We start from the raw sequence: 25,856 nt of genomic DNA, 5'->3' as shown, positions 1-25,856 counted from the left end.
CTTTATGAAACTTTTTTTTTCTGTTCTCTTATTTATTGACAGATTTTTTTTTTAATTACAACACAATGAAACGATGGTAAGTACATAAGATGCAATAGTATAAAAAGCCACTTTAACCCTTCCCTTGGTTAAGACACTTACAGCAGACAAGAACTGCCCCACCCCATCTCCCCCCTTCTCAAATGAAAATAAAAATAAATATAAATTAATAAATATAAAACAAATCACTGCACAGCCCTTAACTCTTTGATTGCCATGGCAAGAACCATAGTAAGGATTCTAGCATGTGACTTTTCGTGGTTAAAGGCTGCCGCAGCAGTCAAAGGGTTATAGCATTGTAAACATAAGTACTTTGTTGAAAATGTTCAGTCATGTTAATGGTCTACAGCAAAGAGATTATTATCATGACCCCTTGACCTTTAATGACACAACATTATAAGGAGTTAAAGAGATAATAGCTTGGTGAGCTGTTACATAGATTAATTAACCCATTTTATTTAACAATGCACTATGAGGTCTTGATTTACTAATAAAAGACAACTTGTGTATAATAAAACACTGTTCAATGCATTGATCAATAAAATCAATGAAAAAATCAGTCTAAGCACCACAAAATTTTGCCTGATTATATCTGACAGTCATAATACACTTTAGCACCATTTAGTCAGCCTTGCATTTGCACACAAACAAGCTTTGTGTTTGTCAGTAGAAGCTACCTGAAGGAATAACATATGTCAGTTATAAAAAGGTTACTGTATAGAATGCTGTGTGAGACAATAAAATAAAATAAAATAAAATAAAATAACAATAAAATGAACTTTAGTTTCAGAAAGCAAATAAATGCTCCAGCTACTTTGTTACTAACACACATCCTAATGAGCCAAATATGGGCATGAAATGCATATGGTGGCTATGCAGCTAAAAGGGAATAAAGATGACAAATTTGCATCACACAAAGCATCCAACATCACATCCATATTCTGCCTTAATTGTCAGGCTTTGTAAATTAAGTGAGCAATCGTTGGGTGGTTCAGAAAGCAGAGCTTGAAAAGAGTTATGTTTAACAATGTGTGGGTTTTACGATCATGTTATGCATAAAAACACTTTCAAAGATATCCTAACAACTGTACCAAAATCCTTGTCTCTGTGTGAAAAGTTTGTTTCCTCTGCTTCAGAGGTGGAGGAAAAACAAACATGTCACAGTGTGGGAAGAGACTCACATTTGTAATAAGTACTTGCTAAGATGTTGGAACCGGATCAATTTCTGCTGGAATTATGGGGAATTATAGGGTGGAAAGAATGGCAACTAGATGGAAAATTGAATCAGCTGCTTGAATCACAATAAACATCCAACAGGAAGAATTAAAGAAGAAATCCAGTTCTGGTAGATACAGGAGCACAGCACTTTGAGAGTAAGCAAGGTGCACGTGATTGAGAAAGTGATAGAAACAAGAATGTATGTGAAGTATGCAAAACAATGCACCCTTCTTGTGTATATATCCATACCAAACTCTGACTGACAACACACCGACAAAACCAGCCACACGTGCTTTACCCACTAACAATACTAACCATAGGACTGGCAGGGAGCGGCCGTCCCTACCTGAAACAGCTTCTGAGCATATAGGAACACTTATTACATACAATAAGCCTACAAAAATCAAACACCTGCACTTTTCTCTGCAAGATGTAACTGAACAGTGCAGTGAATCTGATTCCCAGCATACAGCAGCAGATGCAAGAGAGCTGTTCATAAATATGTTATTGATGTCTAAGAAATAGGAGCAATGAGAAAACAAGATGGTAAAATGGTACAAAGTAGGAAAACATTCTGAAATGCAACAGTGCTAGCTTACTGTGCTACAGCAATAATATGATGGTGGTTGATGTATGTGAATGAACTGACTTGCAGTAGAAGAACTCCAGCCATATAATTACAGTTTGCACATCTGTGGCACAGATTATAGGCATCAGAATGTAAAGCAGAAAGAGAAAAGGTTAATGACAAGAGCTGGAACCACCGGAAATAGTACCAGCACTTTTGAAATGCAGCTTTCTAGACTGCCCATCTCTCAGAGACAGCATAAACCATGTATGTAAATGGCGTGCAAGGGCTGACATCAAAAATGATAGTTCTTTTCTGTCACATCATTGTACACAAGAGCAATGTGCAAAAGTAGCAATCGTGATCCACACAAGTAGTCTGTGAAGGTCAGTGCTGGTTGTACCATGCAATTTTCATAAAAGACTCAAAAGGAAGGCTGTGACAATGGAAAGCAGAGACATTAACAATCTTAAATCCAATCTTGGAACTTAACTGTCAAGGGACCAGCATGAACACTCTTTAGTGAAAATGTACACCAAGTTCTTCAAATGTCCACATGACATATCTGAGCAGCTACCGTCTCTTCACCATAGACACAAAAGCTTCATATCCTAGTCAAAGACTATAAAAATTTGTGTGTGTTTAATGAGATGGACAGAAAAATTGTAATTTCTTTGCTAGTCTGTATATTTAAAGATCATTTCTCAGTTGTTTACAAAGAGCAGATTACATTAAATATCATCTCAGTCAGTCAGGAAACATGAGGGCACAGTGAGGAGAAAAAAGAGGATCAGTAATTTGTGTGTATTTATCAATTTACATAAAGATAAAGCAATAAATGGTCCATCCAAAGGCGATAGATGTGTTTCTATTATATCAACTGCTTAAGGAGTGACATAGCATGGACGTAAAGTCACACGACTGAAATTTAGACTATAAGTAAAGGCTTCTTTCTCCTTCATCTTATCCTGTGGAGTTCTTCAAATGATAGATAACCTTGTGGTTCTAATTTCTGAAAACAAATGTAACAGCATTTCACTGTGACATGATTCAGATTGATGCTGGTTTGACTAAACCTGTTGAGAAAGATTTGTGACTGCATCAGATAAACAATGTGTTATCTCTCTATATTTGTAGTCATGTTTAGAGTAACTATACTGAGGAGTCTTTTGGCTGACTGCTGTCCCATGGTTTATGACACCAAACATTGAAGTCAGTAGACTTCTATACAGTCTAATATGTGTCCTTGTTGTTGGAGATCAATAATACTTTCCACGCTATCACCAAGTTCCTGATAACATCTCTTCCATTTTAATGTCAGTTATCAAGACAGCAGTTACATGCAGTTCTGCTGGTGTCAGTGGTTTATGGTTCCTTCTCTTCGTGTCAAACTGAACTTCCACTTTTATTTATGGACCAAGCCATTCTCATTGCTTTTCTTATATCCTGCTAGAAATGAAGAATGGAAATGTGTTTGTACTTGTTCTCTTATGTCTGCTCAGCAGTCTTTGATCAAAAGACCTAGCTGGCTCTTCTGTGGATCATAGAAGTTGTGGAAAGGAAGCTCATTACTAATTTAATTCTTTCGTCTGAGAAAGATTTCAATGGAGTGGTTCTAGACAGCTATATTTGTCATCACTGTGACAAAGACTAAGACTACCACTTTCAAAACAACGCTTACGTATTGTAGATGATGGTCTGCCTATCTCGTACAATAAGAAGGGGCAGTCATAATCCTTAATCTATCCTCTAAAATGGTTTTCATCCAGACACCATTAAACAGCAATTCTGAATGACTTTACAAGTCAAAGTTTGTAAGCATGAATTGGCAAAAGATGACTACCTGGCGTTGGAAACGTACACTAAAGATGGATGTTAGGCATGTACTTAGCTGACAATATTTCACCAAAAGCATTATATAGGGTAAAAACTGGGAATAGATTGTTCACATCAGCACACATTCCTTCAGCACTGGTTTCTTGTTCAAGATTAAATTTTCTCAGGTACAACAGTCTCAGGTATTTCTGAGCTGTGTGAGTATTGACAATGACTGTCCTGAAGGATTTTTTTTTAAGGTTTATCACCTACCTTGAGATGCATGGCCAGAGCTGATAGCATTTGATTATATGAGGCAAAAGACAACTATGTAAATACAAGCCATAGCTATGTCTCGCAGGTATGAATTGCTGTGTTTGTCACGATCATCACCACAAGGAACATTTTCTAATGCATATAACTCTGCTTACATTCAAGAAAACAAAATTGCTTGCAACACACATCAACTTGGCGGTCCCATAATGTATAAAGAGGATCAGTATGTGAGCACTCACTATTTTTGTGGCAATAGCCAAGCAAAGGGTATACAGGATGTGCATCTCTATTTAGATTCACTGTATGCCTAGATATGGGATTGGGCTGTCTTGACCAGAATATATCAGTTATACAATAGTGCTTGCTGAGCCATAATATCATGCGATTGTGAACGTTGACAAACAGAGTATTATAAAACATTATTTTTTATTACAAATGAACTTACATTCTTTTTCCTGAGGTCATGAAATGAAAGTAAGGGAATCAAAATTTGTTCACACCTCATAAATGAGTGAACACTAACTGCATGTTGACCCTAAGCACTGTCAGCTTCCACGGGGCTGAAGACTTCATTTGCAGCCAGGTAAGTTATGAAATATATGTATAAATTGGGCATTATACTATGCCAACATAACAGGATGGAAATGTTGATTAGAAATACTATTTTCTGCTTAACACACTACCTTCTGCAAGTGGTGAACCCACCTGGGCATGAGCTAATTGGCAGAATTACATTGTGCTGTTACTGGTGGGTAAGTGACGTAGTACTTCACAGAAAACCCTTCCCACTCTGTTGTCCTACTGTTAAGGGCTAGACAGGTACTGTGCTTTGGGTTAGGAAGTTATCAGATCCAATCTCCTGTTGCTAATCCCACTTCCCAGAGACCCAGTTTCCAGAATGATGGATGAGCAAATAGATGATCCAGGACACAGGCATGACAGAGAGTAAAAGTGATTAATTCATGTGTTAGTACCAGATGGCAAAATGGAGAGATTGCTCAGTATATATTTTACTGCAACAGAAAAAAATAATTGACATAAAAGTCTATGAATTAACTCATGCTGATAGCTGGCCAAGGAGATTAAGGGTGTAGCTAAGAAAAGGATGTGATGCAATGTTGTGGGAGAGATGACTACTAACTAAATAGAAAACTTTGGTTTATATGGTGGTTATGATGATTATCACCTTGGATAATGTCATTCTATAGAAGCAGAAGAAACCAAGCTATATGACCGGAAAGCTTTGTGCCATCATAAATGGCTGGCATATGGTAATTATGACAATGGGTCTTTTGTTAATGCAGTTTTACTGTGGACAGCCACTAGCATTATGCTGCATACGCAGGCAAGCGTAGAAAATCTTCCTTAGCATGTTAGTTTACATCAATGTTTCTTAATTTGCTTCATCTGCTTCTAACATCTATTTGACATATACTGTGGGTGGGCCAGAGTAGTAATTAAAGGTATTTCCATAGGACCAACATATTTTATATATACCTTCCATAAAATGCAATATCTCAAAGTCATGATAGGCAGTTGCAACTACAAATTGTAATAGACTATAATTTTTAGATGATATACTAAAGTGTATGTATACTGGAAAACAAGTCTTGTTTATCATGTATGCATTTAATGTTGTTTAAACACTTTGCAATATATTTTAATTTTAAGAACAAATGCTTGCTGTGGTCACATACTGATGATCGTCCAAAATGTGAATGCTTGATTAGCAGTGAGCTTTCCTGGCTACCTATATGCATCAAATAACCCCGCATCATACAGAATCTATGGTATCTAACATTAGAAACTACTCTTAGATCAGGGGCCAAATGGAACCAGGCTATAATAGTGATGGCCTGCTTTTGATGCTTCCCAGACATTTTCTGCATCTATGATACTAGTGACAATGTATTTCTCTATCAGCCAAGCCTTCTTGTGACAGTCAGCTGGTAAGTCACAAGAATGGATTTGATAGATGGGACACACGCATTATATTTTATCATATGACTGCTAGCAGACAATTTGTTGATTTTCATGCATAAACCAGAGAGATTATTTTATGAGTATATGACATATGGTTCATTTGTATCTGATTTTGTAACTGACATATGTTAAAGTGATCTTATGATAACCACCCTGTTTGTCTACAATCTGTGCACTGTGAGCTAAGAAAGTATGCTTAATGTCACAGCACTGGTGTATCAGTCATGGCAATATCACTGGATTCAATAATAGTTTATCTGTTCCTCAGCTCATACACAATACTACTTGTTTTACAGCATATCTGAACACCTTAGGGGCCAGTGATATTGTTCCTTCCACTGATGATTTTCTTTGCGGCTCACAGTGCTGCAGTCATCTGTTTACGCTACTGGAAATACAGCTGTCCAAAACCAGCCATGGCAGCAACAAAAGGTGGAAGGGAGCTATTGTTCTGTGACGGCTTCTTCACATCTCCTGCTGTCACTATGCATGGCTTACGTCACCTCTGAAACGGGGGATAAAACTTGGGCCACATTCAGCATAGGCCACAGCTTAGGCCAGCACTGTGCAAACCCCTCCTTGCTCCTCAGTTTGGTCATCTTATGCTATCTCCAATTGAGGCTGCAGTGGTGCGGTAGCTTGCGCTTCTGCTGTCTTAAAAATGCAGTTTCTGGAGCAGGCACTGTTCAGTTTGCTATATGTCTTTTTCAAGCTTTGCCCCACCAATGGTTCAAATGTGAAAAACCAGAAATGGAATGTAATGATTCCATTGCTACTCTCTATCGTATCCACTTTTTTTCTAAGCAAAAAGCCAGAATTTGATTCTACATAATTTGGTACCAGAGGCTACATTTAACTGACATTAGGATTGTGAAGTAAGCCAAAAAAGCTGAAAATTCAAAATTAGGCTTAAACTCTGTTCTTAACCCACAGTGCCCTTGGCACAGAGGTCTTGGCTGAATGACTGGGGAGATGAAGCACACTGTTGAGAGAATGTGTAAGTCTTCCCCTTAAGTTTGAATCTATTAGCTTCTGTCAGTTTATTTCACAAAATTATCCTTAAAACATCTTTTTCTTTAATTCCCCCCCTTCACCCCTCTTTGAACAAAGAAGAACAAAAGTTCATAGGAAGATATAAAATATGTATTACATTTATTCACGAGACTTGAAAGGGCTCCTTTGGAGCCATTTGAGCCTCTCCATCCCAGCCTATCCAGTAAATATACAGTTACATAGTTTCTTTAAAAGTATTTTTTGATAAAAGTTAATTTCTGTCTACAGACAATAACCTTTTCATAGGTTTATACATTAAAAGGCCAGAGGAAACACTGCCATCCTCTACTCTGGCTTCCTGCATGATACAGACTATAGTACTGTGAAGATACATAACCCTGTATAGTCAGCTTGATAGACTGTAACTGATTAAAACAATCCATATTCAGTTTTGTATTGTTCCACAGTACAGATTGTGACAATAGTAATATGGAAATGTTTATTAAAAACTTTATGAAAAAAGTTACGGCACATGAGCAGGAACCCGGATTTCAGAACTCAAACAAAATTTTCACTTTGTTTTTTCTTAATGCTAATAATTATAGGCCCTGGTATAGAACAATTGTTTAAAAAATAACATTTTCTTTAAACTAGCTTTTACTTGTTTAAGTTCAAAACTAAACTCCGCAACATCACTAATTTACACTGAACTACTACTATAATTTGAAGCCAGCCAAACATGTATTTGGAAATCAGACTGAACACAATTGCTTCTACGTCTTTTACCTAAAGCAAATTTTAATGATTGTGTTACAACCTACTGAAAATAGGAGTATATAATAGAAATGCTGACACAACCTTGCCTTGCATGACATAAACATGCCAATATCATATTTGTTTTTTCTCCCTCTCTCTGTATATAATATATATGCACTTTTAAGTAAAAGAAAATAGATTAAAGAGTCAACTTATTATGTATTCATGTAACTATGATGTACCATATACCAAGCACTAGACTTATCACACTTACCTTCCTGCATAATTAAAGTTAAGTTCTCCAAATACAAACATTTTTTTTTACCTTACCAAAGAACAACAGTCAACATGCTCAACATTTCATTACTCTCAGGGAAACAGTTGCACAAAAAGTTAAAGCTGCCATGAAAAAGATTTCGAAATTGAAGTGAAATTTCCAAGTGAATAAGAAAACAGATAAGATGCTGTTCTGCCCTGAAGATAATATCAAATTAGTTCTCCCATTGCGGAGGAAAATCAAACACAGATTTAGTAGTGTTAGCACTTTCCACCAACTATCCAAGGGACAAAATCAGAACAGTAACATGAATCATTTTGTTCTGTCTGTGGTAGAACATAAGTTACAGCAATTTGCTGACAATAAAAATTTCTCCATGAATTAAAATATGCATGTATGTGTATGTGTATTTGTGTGCATTTATAAATATACAAACACACACACACACACACACACACATCCATATATTAAAATATATGAGAAACAGGCATGGAATTCCGAATTCACCAAATAAGCTCATTTGCAGTAAATATCCTATGTTACTTAATTATGAATTAATTCCTATTTTTAGCAACAACTGAATTGGATTTACTAAATAATGCTATGGGCTGATACTGGTGCACTTCTAACCTACAGTATGCAGTACCTCTACAAAACATCTCCAAAATGCCATCTGCATTGCATATTTGCTGTAAAACTATATCTTCTTCTAATCTTCATTTTTTGTTAGCCGTACATACGTATATCTGTTTATGCTCTAAGAATTAAGTTTGCAATGCTTTATAGCATGCCACATATGTTCATAAAATAAGTCCTCAAATCAATATAAAATCATGTAATTGAACAGAAAGGCATACTATTTTTCATGCTATGCTCAATATAAATATAAATTCAAGGCAGTCAAGCTATCGTTTCATTACCAAAATAATAATAACCATAATATATATGTATATATACCTACACTCTCTAAAAAATGATCCAGCTATATGGATTAAGAAATCAGTAAGAAATTGGTTGCATGTAGTATAAAAATCTTGTTTTATGTAAAAGCCAATACTGGCCATTTCAAGTATCTTAATACTTTCCTATAACCTTTTCATTAATAACTAGCTTTTCGTAGAAATGATAATTTTATACTGAAAATTTTATTCAAGTGAAATAAAAATTCACTTCTACTGTAGTTCATTTTTAGAGTGTGCATGTATACATAGCAAAATACCCTTCTACAGATCTATCATAAATATTTTAGTTTCTGCCACTTCTTTTCTAAGAAAACAATTCAACATTCTTTCTTTAGTTTTTTGATAATATATATCAGGCCTTTCAAGAAATAAAACCCATCTTAATTGATTAGCAACACCAGATTCCCTTCGGTTTGTGCCAGTTTGCAAGTTAAAGGTCAAAGAGCAAAGACATAGGACAGTACACTTTAAGGAAATTCAGACAGTGAAGCTGTTCACAGAAGACAATGTTTAACTTGGTAATGACAGTCAACAGGTCAGTAATCAAGTTCAAGGCAAGCTGTTCGTTGTTTCGAAAGCTACTCCCCTCAAATCCTGGCTTTCATAAAAAACCAGGCGTCTGACTCGTGGGGTGCATTCATTCTGACCGTCTTTAATAAGTTCACAGCCCAGTGACTGTAAAGCCTATCACTGCAAGAAGCAGCTCCTAAAATCAATAAAGAGGTCTGTCAGTTGCTGACTTTTCTCTAGGAAAAAAATATTGATACAAACCTGCTCTGCAGGTCACATGAAAATGACAATACTGCTGTTAGCACAAATTACACACATTGACAAAATGCTTTGATGGTCCCTTGGCTCTGTCAGTGATATAATGTTCAGCTAAATGCCAGAGATTTGCCTAACCCTTTGAGAACTATGGTGAACATGCAATGGGGTAAAATACTGGAGTATATTCATGCAATGTCAGAGTCATCATTTTAGCTTTCCTTTGAAACTGTAACTCTACCTCTGTTGAGGCAAATTGAATTATCATGCAACACAGTTTAAAAGAGAAATTCAATATGCTTAAGATAAAAGGCTAAGCTATAAAACTGTAGCCAGTTCTGAAAAAATCCTCCGTAAGTGGTAGCAGTTATTAAAATAAGTTTGGTTCATTTAACCAGAAAGTAGCTGGTAAATATATTTTGCTTTCTATTTGAATGTTACAAATGCTTTTTTAATGCAAGTCATAAAAACACTCACTTGCAATCAGAAGAAATCTGTTTTAAAAACCTGATTTTCTTTTAAAACCTGTATTTCCCAAACCCTGTAATTTAGTGACAACAAAGATTAGCATACACCAGACTCTGAAAACTGATGCAATAGTTCTCAAAGGGTTACACTGATACAGTACCAGTGTCAAGTTTCTCTGTAGCATGACTGTTGCTTTAGTTCATTGAAATCCACCTCAGAGACACACTGCTTTTTACCGTGCTTTGGAATGAGTGCTCCTGACAGACCTGTGAAAGGCCTGGGGCAGTTGGTTTGCTATAATTTGGGAAAGATTATGCAGGAAAACCAACCAAAAACCAAACAAACCAATAAAAAGGTTCCGCTTGAATATAGTAATGAATATAAATGAGTTTAAAACATTGAGGACGTAGCCCAGAGCAGCTGTATAAAACACAAAATGAATGTATCATTAAGGCTGTTACTATATTGCAGATATTTTGGCCCCTTGTTTGTTGGAAAATGGCTGTCCGAACAGTCTGAAGTCCTGCGTGTCATCCGGCTCTCCCACCTGACAAAATTGGAAGGAGGAGTATAGGACTTTATCCATAGCAGACAGAAAGCAATCCTCTTTGGAGACAAAGCTGTTTTGGGTCTTCTCACTTTCCTGAAAGTTCCATTGTGGGTTGTTGTGTTTTTCTAAAAAAATTTACTTTCAGCAAAAAATTTTTTTTCAAAGGGGAACAGGCCTTAGGAGACAAATGTAGAAACACTGGAGATTTTTTTTTTTTCCTCTTCATTAGTTAATCCTGATAGTTTATCGGGTATTGAGCGTGCAGAGGAAAGGCCTAGAATCGAATGACAAAGAAAGACAAAGGACTGAAGAAACAGCAGATACTGTGTATCATGGAAGCTTCCCAGCCGAGCGAATCGCCACTCATGCGCAGGACAGGCAACCCCCGGGGTTTTAAAGATCAGCTTTGTTTCAGACTGACAGATGCCCGCTCCTAGCTAGGAAACTGCATAACAGCTCTCGTGTTGAATCTCAAGTTACCACAAACTCCTGGGAGGGAAAGAAAAAAAACCCAAAGCCCTACATCACACCCACTCTTGCATAGAGCGTTTGCAGTACAGTATGTGGCGGGGTGTTCCTTTCCTTTTGAACTGGAACACAGTGTAAACCAAGACAAGGAGGCACAAGGCCAGGATGCAGGGAATGACAATGGCTATGGCTTTCACAGTGCTGGCTGTGTTGTCCAGTTTGATGACAATGTCAACGTCATCTTGAGGGCTGTGTCGGTCTTTGTCTCGGTCTGTTGGTCCGTCACAACCCATAAAATCCTTGAGGATGGATCTAGGGTAGCCAGGTTCCACCCTGAGCATCTGGTTATTGAATTTCCAGTACTCTTTTCCTTTGTAGAAATATGTGAAGCCTGAGGAAGAAAAGTGCAATTATTCATGGTCATATCAGGTCAGATCATGTCATCTATATACAGTGACTGAAAATACTGGTATCAAATTATTTTGTAACAATGAGAGTCAAAAAATAGTCATGGGCCTTTCAGATCTTCTGGGCACATTCATTTCTTTCCTGTCTCTAGAAAACCTTAAAGCTTAAACTTCTTATTTGAATAAGCTGGGACTTTATTTTCCTCACTTATTACAAAAATAAAGAAATTCCAGGGGACGTGAACTTGAACATATCAGGGGCCAGCTGATTTGTTCAAAAAACCCATCTAGAAAACCCAACCAGAGCTTTAGAGCTCAAAAATTGTCAGGGCCAGATCTTGTACTTTGAAGCATCCCAACCTCTTTTAACATAGGATGTAAACTGCAACACTATGCTAGCCAGAAATGAGAACCGACCCTCTTCAGTGTCACTTAATCTATTGCTGTACTTCAGAAGAAGGAAATTAGATGAAATAACAGCAGCTTTGCCAAGAGAAAACAGGTGTACCCAGGTTCAAATTTTCTTCAGGGAGCTGGTACTTGATCATTCAGGTGCAATCCAACACAATTACCAAACATGCCTAAATGAAGAAAAACTGACTCCCTGCCAAAAACCTACAGTACTTTGTTATACCAGCTGAAAAATGGCATTGATCTGGCACGAAATAAACCTTCAGGATGGTTGAACTTCCTCCTACTGTTTATGAGTTGAATGAAAACAGCTGGATTTTTCCTTATCTTTGCTTTATAGACCTCAGCTTTTTTCCTGTAGTGCTAAAGGCCACTAAGAATACTAAAACAGATTAGACACTATTTGTCATTTTGACAATGCTTCCTGAAAAGATCAGTAACTGGCTATCTGGAGACAATATTAATAAACACTATTGAAACAACTGTTAGAGTCTTTCAACTCTACAAAAAAAGGACTTGTTAGTATATTTCTTTTCCAGCTCAAACTATGTACAAAAGTCTTCATAGCCTAGTGCTGTATGTTTCAGAACATTTAGAATATTTGAACATGCTTCTACATTAGCTATCTATGTAATTCTAATTCCTTCCTAGCTTTTGAACAGATACTATTCTCCTTTCTTTAATTCCTTGCAGTTTTATTGTCAAAGAATGTCAGTGTATCTAGAAAAAGGTATAATACTGGTTGGAAAAAAAAGAAATGTACTGAGTTATATCAAAACAGTAGTTAGGATGCTTGGTCACAAAAAGCCTTCTATTCTGATTAGAACAAAACAAATACAGGACTATAATTCTTTAAGTTCAATGCAGTTTTAAAATGTTAGCATATAGAGAGTTCCTTGAAGCAATCTGTAGTTTAAATTAGAAGTATTATCAAGTGCAAAATTTCAGTATTTGAGCCACAAGGTACCCTACCTATGTATTATATATAGCAATGTGTAGATAAGAAAGCACTGCGCCTACTGACCCTGAATAAGAACAACTTTGGTGATTTGATATATCATGTCTACACCTATATTCTGATATGTATATATAGACTATATATACATATATCTCTCTCACATAGCTATATCTCTGTTCTGATATATATATATTTATAGACTACATATACATATATATACATCAGGTATACATATAAATCAGAATAATGACTTTAGTTAGTATCAATTGGTATCATACACTGAAACATCAAATGAAAAATATTAAAATCGAAGCAGTGCAGGAACTACCAGCCCCTATAGATCCAGAATTTTCAGTCAAAACACATTTTTCCCTGGAAAACCCTGAAGGTAGTTTAAACTTTCCTGCCATTCTGCTGAGGTGAGAACCAGGATTACATGGCCAGTAGCAATTGCAGGAGGGCAGTTACCAGCTGAAGGAAGCATGGTTATAAGAGGCTGAGTAGTTTTAGTGCTTCTCATGGCAGAAAGGGGTGATTTCAGTCAACCTTTGGAAGGAATCTCCTCTAAACTGCCTTCATCCTGCAGGTATCCAGAAATGCTCCTGCAGGTGGTTACAGTGGCGCCTGGGTAGGGAGCTGCTCCTCACCTCTCTGAGGTGCGCGTGGTGGGGAGCAGTGCGAGCAGTGCCAAAAACCCAAACAGCGTGGAGAGGCTTAGCAGTCACTCAGGTGTCAAACAGCAGCTCACACTAGGAATGGTAGTATGCCTGAGGCAAAAAAGCTCGATGGGCTAATCATGTAGACAACCTTTCCTCTTTCTCCTCGCTAAGGTTGCCCCACTGTCCCCTCGCTTCACCAGAACGTCCGTCTGGCTGGGGATGAGACCTCTAAGCTGCTCTCAAGGCAGAAAGACATCTGCCAGCTGGAGAGATCTGTGTCACCTCAGACTGCACGAAGCAACAGAAAGGAAATTTCTTCTTTGCTGCCTCCTAAGAGCACCTGCCACAGCACTGGAAACCAGACGACATTGCAGAAAGTAGCAGACAGAGTTTCCAAGGTGTTATGTGTGTCTTAGCTTCTGGGACACTGAACGAGTCAGGATGCCGACAATAGTAGCAAATTGCTTTTTCTCATCTTTCCTTAGCCTCTTACTTATCCAAATGTTTGTGCGTGGTGAAAGAAACCCCCATCATCTATGAGCAGGCTTAATGCAGGTGTTAATTTGCATGGTTTACAAAACAAAAAGGCAAGGGAAGAAAAAAGTATTCTTTAAAATGATGTAGTTTAACTGGAAGACGTGTTTTTAAATGGTCTCCTACAAAGCGATGCAGTAAAACTTCATGTCAGCTCTGTTTCTACCCAAAGAAAGGAAAACGGTTTGAGGCAAAATATAATCAAATTCTTTCCAAGTACTTATCTGTATCTACTTTTGTTTCTTTCTCTCTCCATACAAACAGCAGTGGAGATGTGAACTGCTTCTTAAGACAGGTCTATTTTCATAATTTAAAGGATTAAAATAATGAGAGATATATGTACCTGAGCTCAGTACTGACACCTTATTATGGGGAATCCAATCAAGACAAGAAAAAAAATATATATATGTTAAATATCGTTTGAATGTAAGTCTTCAGAAATATGCCTAAAAAGCAATGAAGGAAAGATAGCAGAGGTTATATCCATTAGGTATATGTGTGTATACATAATGTTTGTCTCAATTCCACATATATATGCATATTTATAAACAACAGTCAGCTATTGAGTGTGATATATGCAGAATGTCATCTTGCCTGACCTACTTTCCTGTTAACAACAAAACAAAACAAATTAAAAACAACACCCAAAACCCCACCTTCTAGCCAAAATGACAGAATCCAGAAAGGGCTTCTGCTTTGGGATGAAACAGGTACAAAGCAAGGAAATAATTAAACATTTTTCTGAAAAAAGTACACATCCATGCTAAATTAGTTAATCAAGTTAGAGGTTGAAACAGGAGTCTATTCAAGGTCTATACAGTGAAAGGAGGCTTTTTTATCTACCTATTAAACAGAAATTAAAATAGTGGGGCAATATATATATGTGTGCTGTCTGTGGGGCTAGTGCAACAAACCCCAAACCTACTAATAAATCAGTTGCACACACCGTACAAAATTCTTCCAAAATCAAAAAGTGGTGGCCAATTCATATTTTTATCCACACCAAGGGGATCTAAATTCTGTGCAACTGAGGGCTCTGCTGGCAGCCTGCCAGCAGCCCTGGGTAGTATTCAGTTCACCTAGATGGGAGGAGTTTGGGTTACTCTCATTCGTTTGGAGGTGCTGCCTGCTGAGATCCCAGGCTGCTGTGTGTGATGATCCATCTTGGTCCAGATAATACAATCGCATGCTAAGATCCCTGTGATCTGCATTTCTGCATCACGGATTTATGACATCTTTGGTTTACATAGATTCTCAAGGATATTTCTGCTTAGATAATCGAAGGTCTGACTTCCCTATTCTAGTAGTTCAGAAGGAAGGTAATAGCTTCAAAGCTGTATAAACAGCCAACACCTTGCCAATTCAAATAGAGATACGCTTTGGAGAGGGAGCTTGTTTTAAGAAGTACTGTAATCCACCAGAGGACAAAAATAATGAGGAAAATTAAGGAAAAAAAAGCACAGAAATTAAGGTTTATTATACTAAATTTCAAAGACTGTGTCTTGCTTTGTGTTAAATAGTACAACCAAACAAACATTTCCATACTCACAACCATGATCTTTACAGCAGGAAATATTTCCTCTATTCATAAAACAAGAATTCATCCCCTGCTTAACCGCATTCCTATACCACTCTATCTTATGTAAAGGATGTTCGTAAATCATTAAAACTGGAATGTGTTTGCATACCATTTTCTTTGTGGACAAAGGCTCCTTGAGGAGATTCTGGGATACCTTTCCAGATTGTGATTGGTTTGGGATAACCAGGGTCCATGGATCTCATTTCTTCACTGTACCTCCAATATCTGATTTTTTTTTTAAGACAAAAAATACGACAAAGCATTTTTAACATAGCAGATGAGTACACTACATTTTTTTCGTTCTAACATTTGCTACATGCAGTGGCCACAAATGGCAATATTTAAATTCTTTCCCTTGGAGATACTGCCAGATAACAGATAAATTAAATCTATATGCTGACTGAACAACTGTTTCATGTAAGCACAAAGAAGATCAAAGATTTTTCCACTTTGACAAACTAAACCTGCATGCATCTTAGTTATAATCACAGCTATTCTGATTCCTAGAGCTTCTGCACAGCAACACAGAGACACAAGATATGCAGAAAAGGTACATGAATGTTTTAGCTAACATTTTAATCACAAAAATGACAATAGATTCAAGTCAAAATACTCACAGAAACTTAACTTGATTCCTTCTGCGTATGCATTGCAGTAGCCTTTCATTTCATTATCATTAAACAGGTATGATGTAATACAAAATTCTTCTGAGTTTTTGTGCCTCTTTACCAGCCAGCCCTTTTCCAGTTTAAAAAGCCTCAACATATGAATTCTAAGCAACCTGAGCTTGTGAAAATTATAAATAAATAACTGACTTTATTTATACCTTACAGAAAATGTTAATACTTTCTTTATGTGCTTATGCAGCTGGCTAAACTGCTGTACATATCTTGTTATAAGCTGTGTGGTTCTAAGCATTACCATACTATATCTCTGTATGTATATTGATATAATATATTTGGGCTGGTCATTTCATATTTTGATTGGCTCCACTAATTTAGTGGATAATTTTTAATTACTTATTTTATGCTTACTCTGATTAAAACAAATAAGCATTAATGTTTGCTGCATGATCTCCATTTCTGAATGCCTACTCCCTAATATTGAATAGATGCTGCTTATGAGAAAAAATCAAATAATGCAGTTGGGAACTGTTGGAACAACTTCTTTTGTGCATTCTTGCAGCTGTTAAAGCAATACAGTGATATTCTATATATGCTCACTGTGGTACAAGCTTTGTAAATGTTTGTGGGCACTGTACTTATAAAGCAAATTTGCTTCGGAGAAGTTTAATAAAATGTAATGAAGAGAGAGAAACTTCCTATACATATTTTTGAGAGGTCGTATATAGCATTATTATTCCATTTTGTAGAATGATTTTAAAAAAACCTTTAGAACAGACTCTACTAAGAAGTGCAAAGCTTTCTTGGAGAATTGTCTTTAGAACTCAATTTTACATATGTGAAAAATCCTCCAAAAAAACAGCCACTCTCCATTTCAATACACAAAGAGATTGAGAATTTATCACTTTCACTGAGAATGTGGCCACTGCTAAAAACTCGACCCTTTTTCTGATTTGAATTTGTTTGACTCCAGCTTCTAGACATCCTTGTTATGATAATTCCTGATATACTAAAGAGTCCTTAAGTGGATGATATTTTGTCCCTGTGAAGGTACTTAGACACTCTAATCAAGTCACCTCTTGATCTCCTTTTTGAAAAACTAAATGGACTAAACTCCTCCATGTCTCTCCCTGTGAGCCATTTCTCTGGCTTTCAACTGCCAGTGAAAGTAAAAGGTGCCATATTTCAAGTGGGTTAAGAGTTGGTAGTAAGTGACATTAAAAAATGCTTGCTTTTTTCTTTCATATGCACAAATTATTTTTATAGCCTGATTTCTTAATCTAGTTACATACGCTCTGGCCATCCAAGCCATGCTCCTCATTCTGAAACGGAACATCTTTCAGAATTTACATGGAGGAAAAAACCCAGCATATAGAAATAGTAAACACAGCTCTGAAATCAGTATTATCATAGCCAGTTCTTACACATCTTTTGACTTTGCATTTCTTCAGTCTTACTTTGCATTTTCTCTTTTCCCATTTGCCTATTGTCTCTGTTTCTCTCTCTGTTTATTCTTATTCTTTTCTGAACTTAATATTCTATTTCCCATTTTCTAACTGCAACTCCATTTCTTTCTTTTTAGCTATCTTACTTTTCCCTCCAGCCCTCTTTACTGGCATACCCTATTTTTTCCTTCATACTTCCCCTCCTCATTTTCCCTTCCTCTCTTCCAAATTTTTCACATTTCTTGAGACCCTTCTTTTACTAATTTCTGTGTTTTCCACTAGTGTGTGCATTGGAAATAGGCCTCCTGGCCATTGGAAGGTCCTCCTGGACTTTCAAAAATATATTTTGTCTTTACTTACCAGTGTATTTGGGGACACACCCAGTGTGCACTCAAAAGCTTTGAAATTGTCTTTTCTGCATTGATGAGAAACCCTATCGTGTAAGGACTAATCAGGATACGATCTCTTTGCAGTCTGCGCTCAGAAAATGAGCATGTCTAGAGGGTAAGGAAAAGCCTGGACCCAGCAGGGTAAGGAAAAGCCTGGACCCAGTTGTCCTCAGCATGCCACGTGTTCTCAGGCAGGCTTCCCAGTGATGATGTGAGTGCTTTGAGCTTTACCCACTATATGAACTCTGTTAGGACATCCCAGAGACTGATAAGTTAATGGAGGTAAAGTAAATGGAAATGTATTTTGTGGCTTTGGAGAAAGATAATTTGGAAAATATTTGCTAACGTGTTCTTTCCTCTATCTAGTCCTGTTTACTTAGCAATACTCTGAACCACTGGATGACTAAATTTTCTGGAAAAAAAGATGTTCATTTAAGCTCTAAAGAGAGAGAGAGGAAAAAAAAGAAACAGTTGCTTATGCCAGACAGGGGCATAAACAAGGCCATGTGTCAAGAAGTGCAGCAAGCCTGTCATCATCTTGTCCTAAGCTACTGAATTCTGGTAAGAGGAAAATGATAGAGTGCAAAATGTTTTCTCTGTGGTCTTCTGTCTCCTCTTTTGCTTTTATACAGTCATTAGGAAGAACTATGTTTAGTGTTTAAATGGATCATTTCAAATGTTAATAATAAGGTATGTGGGTTGCTTTAGACATGATTATTAGAATATTATTTATTATTTGGACTTTAAAATCTTTTTACTGTGGTTATTCATTTTATAGCTGATATTTGAAACCTTGTATTGTTTTGCTCTGACTACATCTTATTTATACCACTGTTCTAGGATATTTAACTATGTCTAGATTCTGCCCTGGAGCTCTTTTACTACAGGCTTCTGTCAATACAAACTAAGTGTATAGGTCCTTGAGCTATATAAGAAGAAACATACTTTCTTATTTTGACACTGGCATAACTTTTTGATTCCCTTTCTTTGCTACCTCCTGCCATCCAGAAGCTATATTTATATTATGCCTTCTCAGGAAAAAACACACCCCTATAGTAGACTTATACAAACAACTAAAACAAGCTGTAAAATTCAACTCTAACTCTACATTAACAGCAAACTGTGATGTAAACAATATTCATGAGAAGCTTAGTGGTATATGGGTTTATTCCCAGTGTTGGTCAATATCCTGTAATAGCTCAATTATCTCTGCAAAGTTCATGTTCTTCGACTTTCTTCTTACATACTGTATTGCATTTATGTCCTTCTGAGTTTCATTATGCCTGTTAGCTCTAAACAGCAACTTCTCTATCAATAGATATTTTCTCTGATAGTTCTTATTTTCTGTTATTGTCACTATTATTTTAGGACAGCTTTAGCTATAAGTAATTGAATGGAAATATAGAAGGACACTGCTGAAAGTGTGAGTCGCATAATATTCACACGGTACATATTTTCCCAGGAACATGTAGGTGAAAAATTATTATTGGAGAATGAACTTAGGAAAAAAAGTCTTCTCAGCCACAGGAAGCAAATTATACAACTGACAACAGGGGACACCAATTGCTTGAAATGATACCTAACTTTCAAACACCCCAAATTTCTTACTTAGTTATCTGCTTTCCTCACCAAGAGTGTTGGAGAATATTTTTAAAAAGCTACAACACTAAAACTGGTTGTGACAATCTGTAATTCACTCTTACAGTATTGTTAGAAAATAATCAACAGCAATGTGCTAAGTATAGTCTATTAAATTCATTATTAGGAGATCCAAGAATACTTTTAGTGTCTCAGACTCCTAAGTACAGTAAAAACAGTAGTAATCATACTTCTCATAATACTAATAGAAAGATTACAATAATAAAGAATAATTTGTCTCTGAGCACTCAAAATTTGCACAATGATTCATCAATCAACAAATATAATAACATCCTGAATACCTGTACAATCTATCCTTCAAAAAACTTGCAGGGTTTCACAAACCAATGAATTCTCCTGACATCTCTATAAAGTAGACAAATATTCTTTCCCTCATTTTTACAGGTGGGGAAACAAAGACACAGAGACACTAAGTGACTACTACAAGTCTTTTTCAGGGTTGGAACAGAACTCAGATTCTGCTATTTTTCTTCCGTGCTTTATTAATCATAAAGATGTGTCCCTTCTGAAGAGAACTGTAGGCTCTATTTAAAAATAATTCTTAGGGATCAGATCGTAAACTGTTCAAATAGTTATCTAGCTTCCTGTTTTAGATACCATTTCCCTTTCCTACCTCATTCTAAACAGTAGCAGAAAAGCCATTTCCACTGACCTTAAAAAGGTTTGTCTCATGCCTTGCCTGCTTATGTGCTAGGGTTTAGAAATGAGGATAAAAAGGAAAAGTCAAGATTGTACATAAGACTGAAGACAAGGAATCTACTCAAATGAAATGAAAGTGTAAGATAACTACATTACTTTGAATACTTAAGTTTAAAAACTGTGATTTGCCTTTTGACTCCCGGGTTATAACCTTTCCACTAAAAAAAGGACACCTCATTTCAGTATATTCACACAAATACAATATAGGTTACAAGAAATGTGAAAACAGGAATATGGCTGTCTATGCAGGAGGAAATAATTACATTCACAGAAAACGCTGAGATATTTAAATGAATCAACTTCCTCTTTTCCAAAATAGAGAAAAAGATTCACATGCTTTTGTTGATATCCACCAAAGTGCCTCCAGAATTCCTATACCAACCTATCTCCTTTGAAGAAGTAGGTTTTCCCAACGTCCTCCCACCAAATTGCTGAATCAATACCATGGGAAGGAATTCCACTTCCAAGTGTTATCAAATCATGAGGATACCCTGGCTGGAGAGTAGTGTCCTTGAAGACCCAGAACTTGTTACCTGTACAAAGGCAAATATACACATACACGTGTGTGTTAGTCTCCAGAACTCTCAGTATTAAAATTAATATACCCTAAAGAAATGAGAAAGACTCCCAGAGGGAATTTTATTCTGCTAAACACATTAAAATGAAAAATGTTCTATTACTGCAGAGAATGCAAAATAAAGTGAGATATCTGTCACATATACCTTGCATTCATAAAGCACCTTTCATTGAATAGGACCACAGAGTATTTTCATACCACCCATATAGGGATCAAATCCAGAGTGAGGAATGAAGTCACCTCAAGGGGGTCTGTGGATGGTAATGTAATCCATTTATAGCAATGCTATATAACAGATTTACTTTTCATAGAGGAAGAAAAGTGAATTTAATATATAATAGGGTAACATAAATATCCTATCCTCATACAGACTATATACTCTTATTACTCTGTAGTCTCATTCTCCTGAAGAAGTTAAATTACTTACACAGGATGTACAAGTTCATTCTGAGATTATTGTAGAACTTAAAATATTTTTTTCATATCACTTTTTTCCTTGACTGTGCTCTAAACCCAGTAAACTGCGGTTTTAAAGACCTATAGGTGAAATCGTTATGCTAATCCTTAATGGAGGAGTTGCCTTTAGTACCAGTGGAAGTAAGATTTAACTTTTGGGTGTGGGTGGAGGATCATGCAAAAGCATCTATTTGATTTAGCACATGCCGATAACACAAGGTATTTGTGTGACCTTAGCTGGTGTGCAAATGTCTACGCAAACCTCAGATTACCTAAACTGTCTTAAATACCAATAGTAGATCAGTGCATCCTGCACAGCAATGCTCAGTGGCTGAATCCCTACTTTTTCGGTTACATTCCACCTAGCTGAACACATTGTCTATATAGCGATATGTATGCCTACATGCATAGCAGCAGTTGCACCAGTGTTTTTGCAGTACAGCCTTCCCTGTACCTGCTTTTCATAAGGATGTTTCCTGTACTTTCTTTCACGATGGGACAATTTACCTCACCAGCCCACAATCCCTGTTTCCCATGTTTAGTTTGCTCTAGCTTCCTAGCCAGCCTCTTCTTCCTCACTGAACACTTCCGTGGAAAATCTCATCTGGCTCCTCATCTCATATTAAGACTTTCCTCTAACACTTTCCCCCAGTCATTCTTTTTTCCTTCAGACGCCTTTCTTGTTCTCTCCCAGGGTCTTTTCAACACTTTGTACATGCTGTCCTATATTCCTGCAACTATCTCCTTCATTTTATGTTTTTATTTCCTTCTAATTTTTCTCCAAAACACACTTCTACCAGATTCTCTTCAGGAAAGACTTCTCTTTTAAATAGTCAGCTTCAACTGAAAAAAGGCAATGGAGATCCTCATATGCCTCTTAGAATTAGAGAAAGGGGAGCATAATTTGTACTTTAGTACTTCTCTGAAGAGCTTGGTTTGGGGTTGCCTCTCTGCATTATGTCATCTAGGCCACAGTGACGTTCTTTCTAACCTAGACTATAAGCTCCAACGTATAGTAACCATCTATTTATTTTCTCTTCAAAGCACTATCTTCATCTATGTTTCTAAAGAGCATTGCTATTGTTAGTAGCAATAACGCTGCAAAGGAAGATAGTCTTTGACATCATGTAATCCCTTCCGAGTTACATCACAGAAAGATCTAGAGAAGGAACAAATACACACACATATATATATATATGTATATATATATATATATATGTATGTATACAAGGCCTGTTGGATCTTGCACTTTGGTCCATCCAGTGTTATTTATGATATGATAGTTAAAATACTGGTGGAAAAGTTGGAAACTGTATTTGCTCGAATGTGCTTAGACAAATATCCTAATAGGGTATATTAAGGGAGAAAATCATGGCTGTTCATCTTGGTCACTGTATTTAAATGTAAGGCTAGGCAGGCTGTTATATGCACACACTTAGGAGGCTAAGGCACTATGTTGTATAAATATTTTATAAGGAAATGTAATTTCACCCAAAGGTCTAGGATCAGATGTATGCCAGAGTCACCAGGATAGAAAATCCAGAGAGCTGTTTTGCTGTTGGTTTTATATTTTAGCTATCCCTCAGAGATACTAAACATTTTTTAAAGGAAGTTTGCTTTTTTTTCTAATCTACCTGTTTCTACTATAGCAATTTAAGGCATGCTTTTGTTTTATCACAATTTTAATTAGGTGAGGGGATATAGTTTCAATCCCTCCCATGCTGGGTTTCCAGAGTAAATCTTTTATCAGCTGCTTTACTGCTGCTTGTCACCCACTTCCAAGCACAGCCACTTCAATTTGCTCGACAGATCCATCTTCTCCCCCCTCCCCCAGCCAGTTGAAGGGAGGAAAGGTTCAAAGAATGTGGATGTAGAGAGTGATTTGAAGTAATAAAAGGGACATGGGTCTATGAAAAGCAAGCATGAAAAATTAAGGTCTGTGCTGACCTTGGAGCAAGGCCTGTGCTAACCTGACTTTTACCTTTACTATGATTCCCTGCAAAATTCACTTATAAGGTCTGATCATTGCTGGTGTCTTCATTTTCTGTTTTTCTTTGTTCGTCCTCTCACATTGCTTATCCTTCTGCCAATTCACATGACCAGGGACAGAATGCTTTGGATGGTAATGGCAGTTTCAAATACAACGATAAGAGAAGGAATCATGTGTTTTGGACCTTACTAGTTGGTACTTATGGTGTGAACAACAGATGGCATCCAGTGAATGATATTGAGCCAGCTCATTTCTGTTTCAGAAGATCATTCAAAATGACAGCTGTTGCACAGCATCGAGAGGCATATGCTGTGATGTATGTAATACCATTACCTTTTTATGTGCCTCACAAGGAATAAAAGCAAAGGCAATTGTTAGGAATTGATCATTACCAGCCATACCCAATGAGTCAAATTCTGCTATTAACAAGATCAGGTCATACCAAAATAAACAGGAGATGAGCATGCAACATTATAAGTGACAGCATCACTGAGCCACGTATTCGTTATATACACTGCATATGTACTAGGGGCACACAGGAAAAGAAAGTGTAGATGTGGGGACCCAAGACTGAGGTGAGAAGCTAAATCCTTCTTAACACAGTTTCTTACTGTAAAGAAAATTCTTTTTCAGGTAAACAGAGAAAAGCAAATTTAACTGCATTTTATTGAGACAGTAGGGCATTGAGAGCTCTAACATATGTGTGCAAGGCTTCTTTGATTCTAAGTAGAGGAAAGTGTATTAAACATTTGCATTGAAAGATATATTTAGTCTGCTAAAATTATGTTGATTTTTAATGGGAAGGACTGTATATAAAAAATCCAAATGTTCCATCTGGCTGCCAGTTTTTACTTTGGGAGGTTTTGTTTGTTTGTTTTTTCAGTTTAGCTTCTGTCCCTCAGCTGGAGGGAAGTGAGTGGCTGTTGATCAGAGAAGGATTTCAGAAAAGTCTCAGCAAGAACGAGAAGCTTTCAGACTCGGAAACAAATATTAGGAGGAGTTGAAGCTGCAAATCAGTTTTAAATTTATGTATCTTAAAATGTATAGAAAAGGATGGTTAAGTCAGTATGCTTTCATTTAGCTCAAGCCCACTTCCACTAGTAAGTTACTAGTCAATCAATACACTTCATTAATTGTGATTATAATGAAAATAAGGAAAGAATATATGACAACACTAGCATAATAATAGCTTGATCCTTCTTATAGATACTTAATGCTTGTTCAAAATCCTAACCTATGTCCTCAGCAGCAATAAGCACTGTATTTATTTGAAAAAGTTGTTTTCAAGGTCTGGTTAGTAGATTTGTTATTCTCACAGCGCTTAATAAAGCTCCATGTTTCATGAAATCTGGCCAGCCTCCAGAGTGTTTCATCTCTCTGCATTTATTCCTCAGTGTAAGATCTAATATAACAAGCAGAATGGTAAGGTCATAAGCTGAGAATGAAGCAAGTGATAAAAAAGTCAGAATGTCTTACTTTTTGCAATAGTGCTTTGTTAACTATCATCACTGTAGGGAAATAATTGAAAAGGATGGACTGTGACTGCAATTTTTTGAAGACTCTCAGTATCTACCACTGATGTTCTAAAAATTTGCTAGAAATGAAGGGTATCGGTATTGCATATATATGCTTCTCTTAAAATATTGAATATTTAATTCCAATAGTGTTCAGACTATGTAATTACCTACTGACTATTACAAACAACTGTGCAGCCTTTATCTTCTATAGTTACTCGTTTGTATATTCAAAATGCTGAATAGTTGTGCTCCTACGTTGTCGGCAACCAAGTATTTTGTTCATGTCACATAATTATATGTGCGTTGTCCAGGACCTGTGCTGGATATAGCATAGCAAATAATACAGTAAGATCTAATCACTATAGGTTTTATAGTGATGAGCCAAACTTTCAAAACTTCTAGGCACCATATTCGTTTGAAACCAGTTAGATTTCTAATATCTCATTTTGGAGTTTTTTTTCTCCAGTTGTTCTCACTCTTAACTTTGGACTTTCAAGCCAGGATCAAGTCTCTTCAAACTAGTGTTCCTAAATTACTATTCATGCTTCTTTTTTTTCTCATTCTTCCCTCCTACATCTTATCTCTGTCACTTCTCTGCTCCATGATCTGACACTACAGTAAATCTATTTTTCAAAATAAAACTGTCAGGCAGTGGGATAAGTGCAGTTGAAAGTTATGATGGTGGCACTGGTAGTATGAGTTTTACAGAAGCTTTTCTATTGCTACATTTGGGTTGCCATATCATTCAACAGCGCAGATGGCTTGACAATTTCATTTTTAGCACTATGTAAATTCCCACAGGTACACAGAATAAA

At 36.6% G+C, this 25,856-nt stretch overlaps 1 protein-coding gene across 2 annotated transcripts in view; it reads right to left on the bottom strand.

Moving 5' to 3' along the window:
* Positions 1-953: 953 nt before the first annotated feature.
* The window catches only part of MMP16 (matrix metallopeptidase 16), a 190,955-nt gene continuing 166,052 nt past the window's right edge, over positions 954-25,856 (bottom strand). For both annotated transcript variants that reach the window (XM_026099840.2, XM_064507778.1), the window contains 3 exons: positions 20,884-21,034; positions 15,796-15,911; positions 954-11,529 (listed from right to left, as the gene is read on the bottom strand). In XM_026099840.2, the coding sequence (XP_025955625.2) occupies positions 11,195-11,529; positions 15,796-15,911; positions 20,884-21,034 (602 nt within the window). In that variant the 3' untranslated portion in view covers positions 954-11,194. The remainder of the gene's footprint in view (positions 11,530-15,795; positions 15,912-20,883; positions 21,035-25,856) is intronic.

This window comes from Dromaius novaehollandiae, chromosome 2, assembly GCF_036370855.1.
Source record: "Dromaius novaehollandiae isolate bDroNov1 chromosome 2, bDroNov1.hap1, whole genome shotgun sequence".
NCBI classification, from domain to species: Eukaryota; Metazoa; Chordata; class Aves; order Casuariiformes; family Dromaiidae; genus Dromaius; species Dromaius novaehollandiae.
The sequence above is the reverse complement of the archived record's forward strand: the minus strand, read 5'-3'. Positions and strand labels throughout refer to the sequence as shown.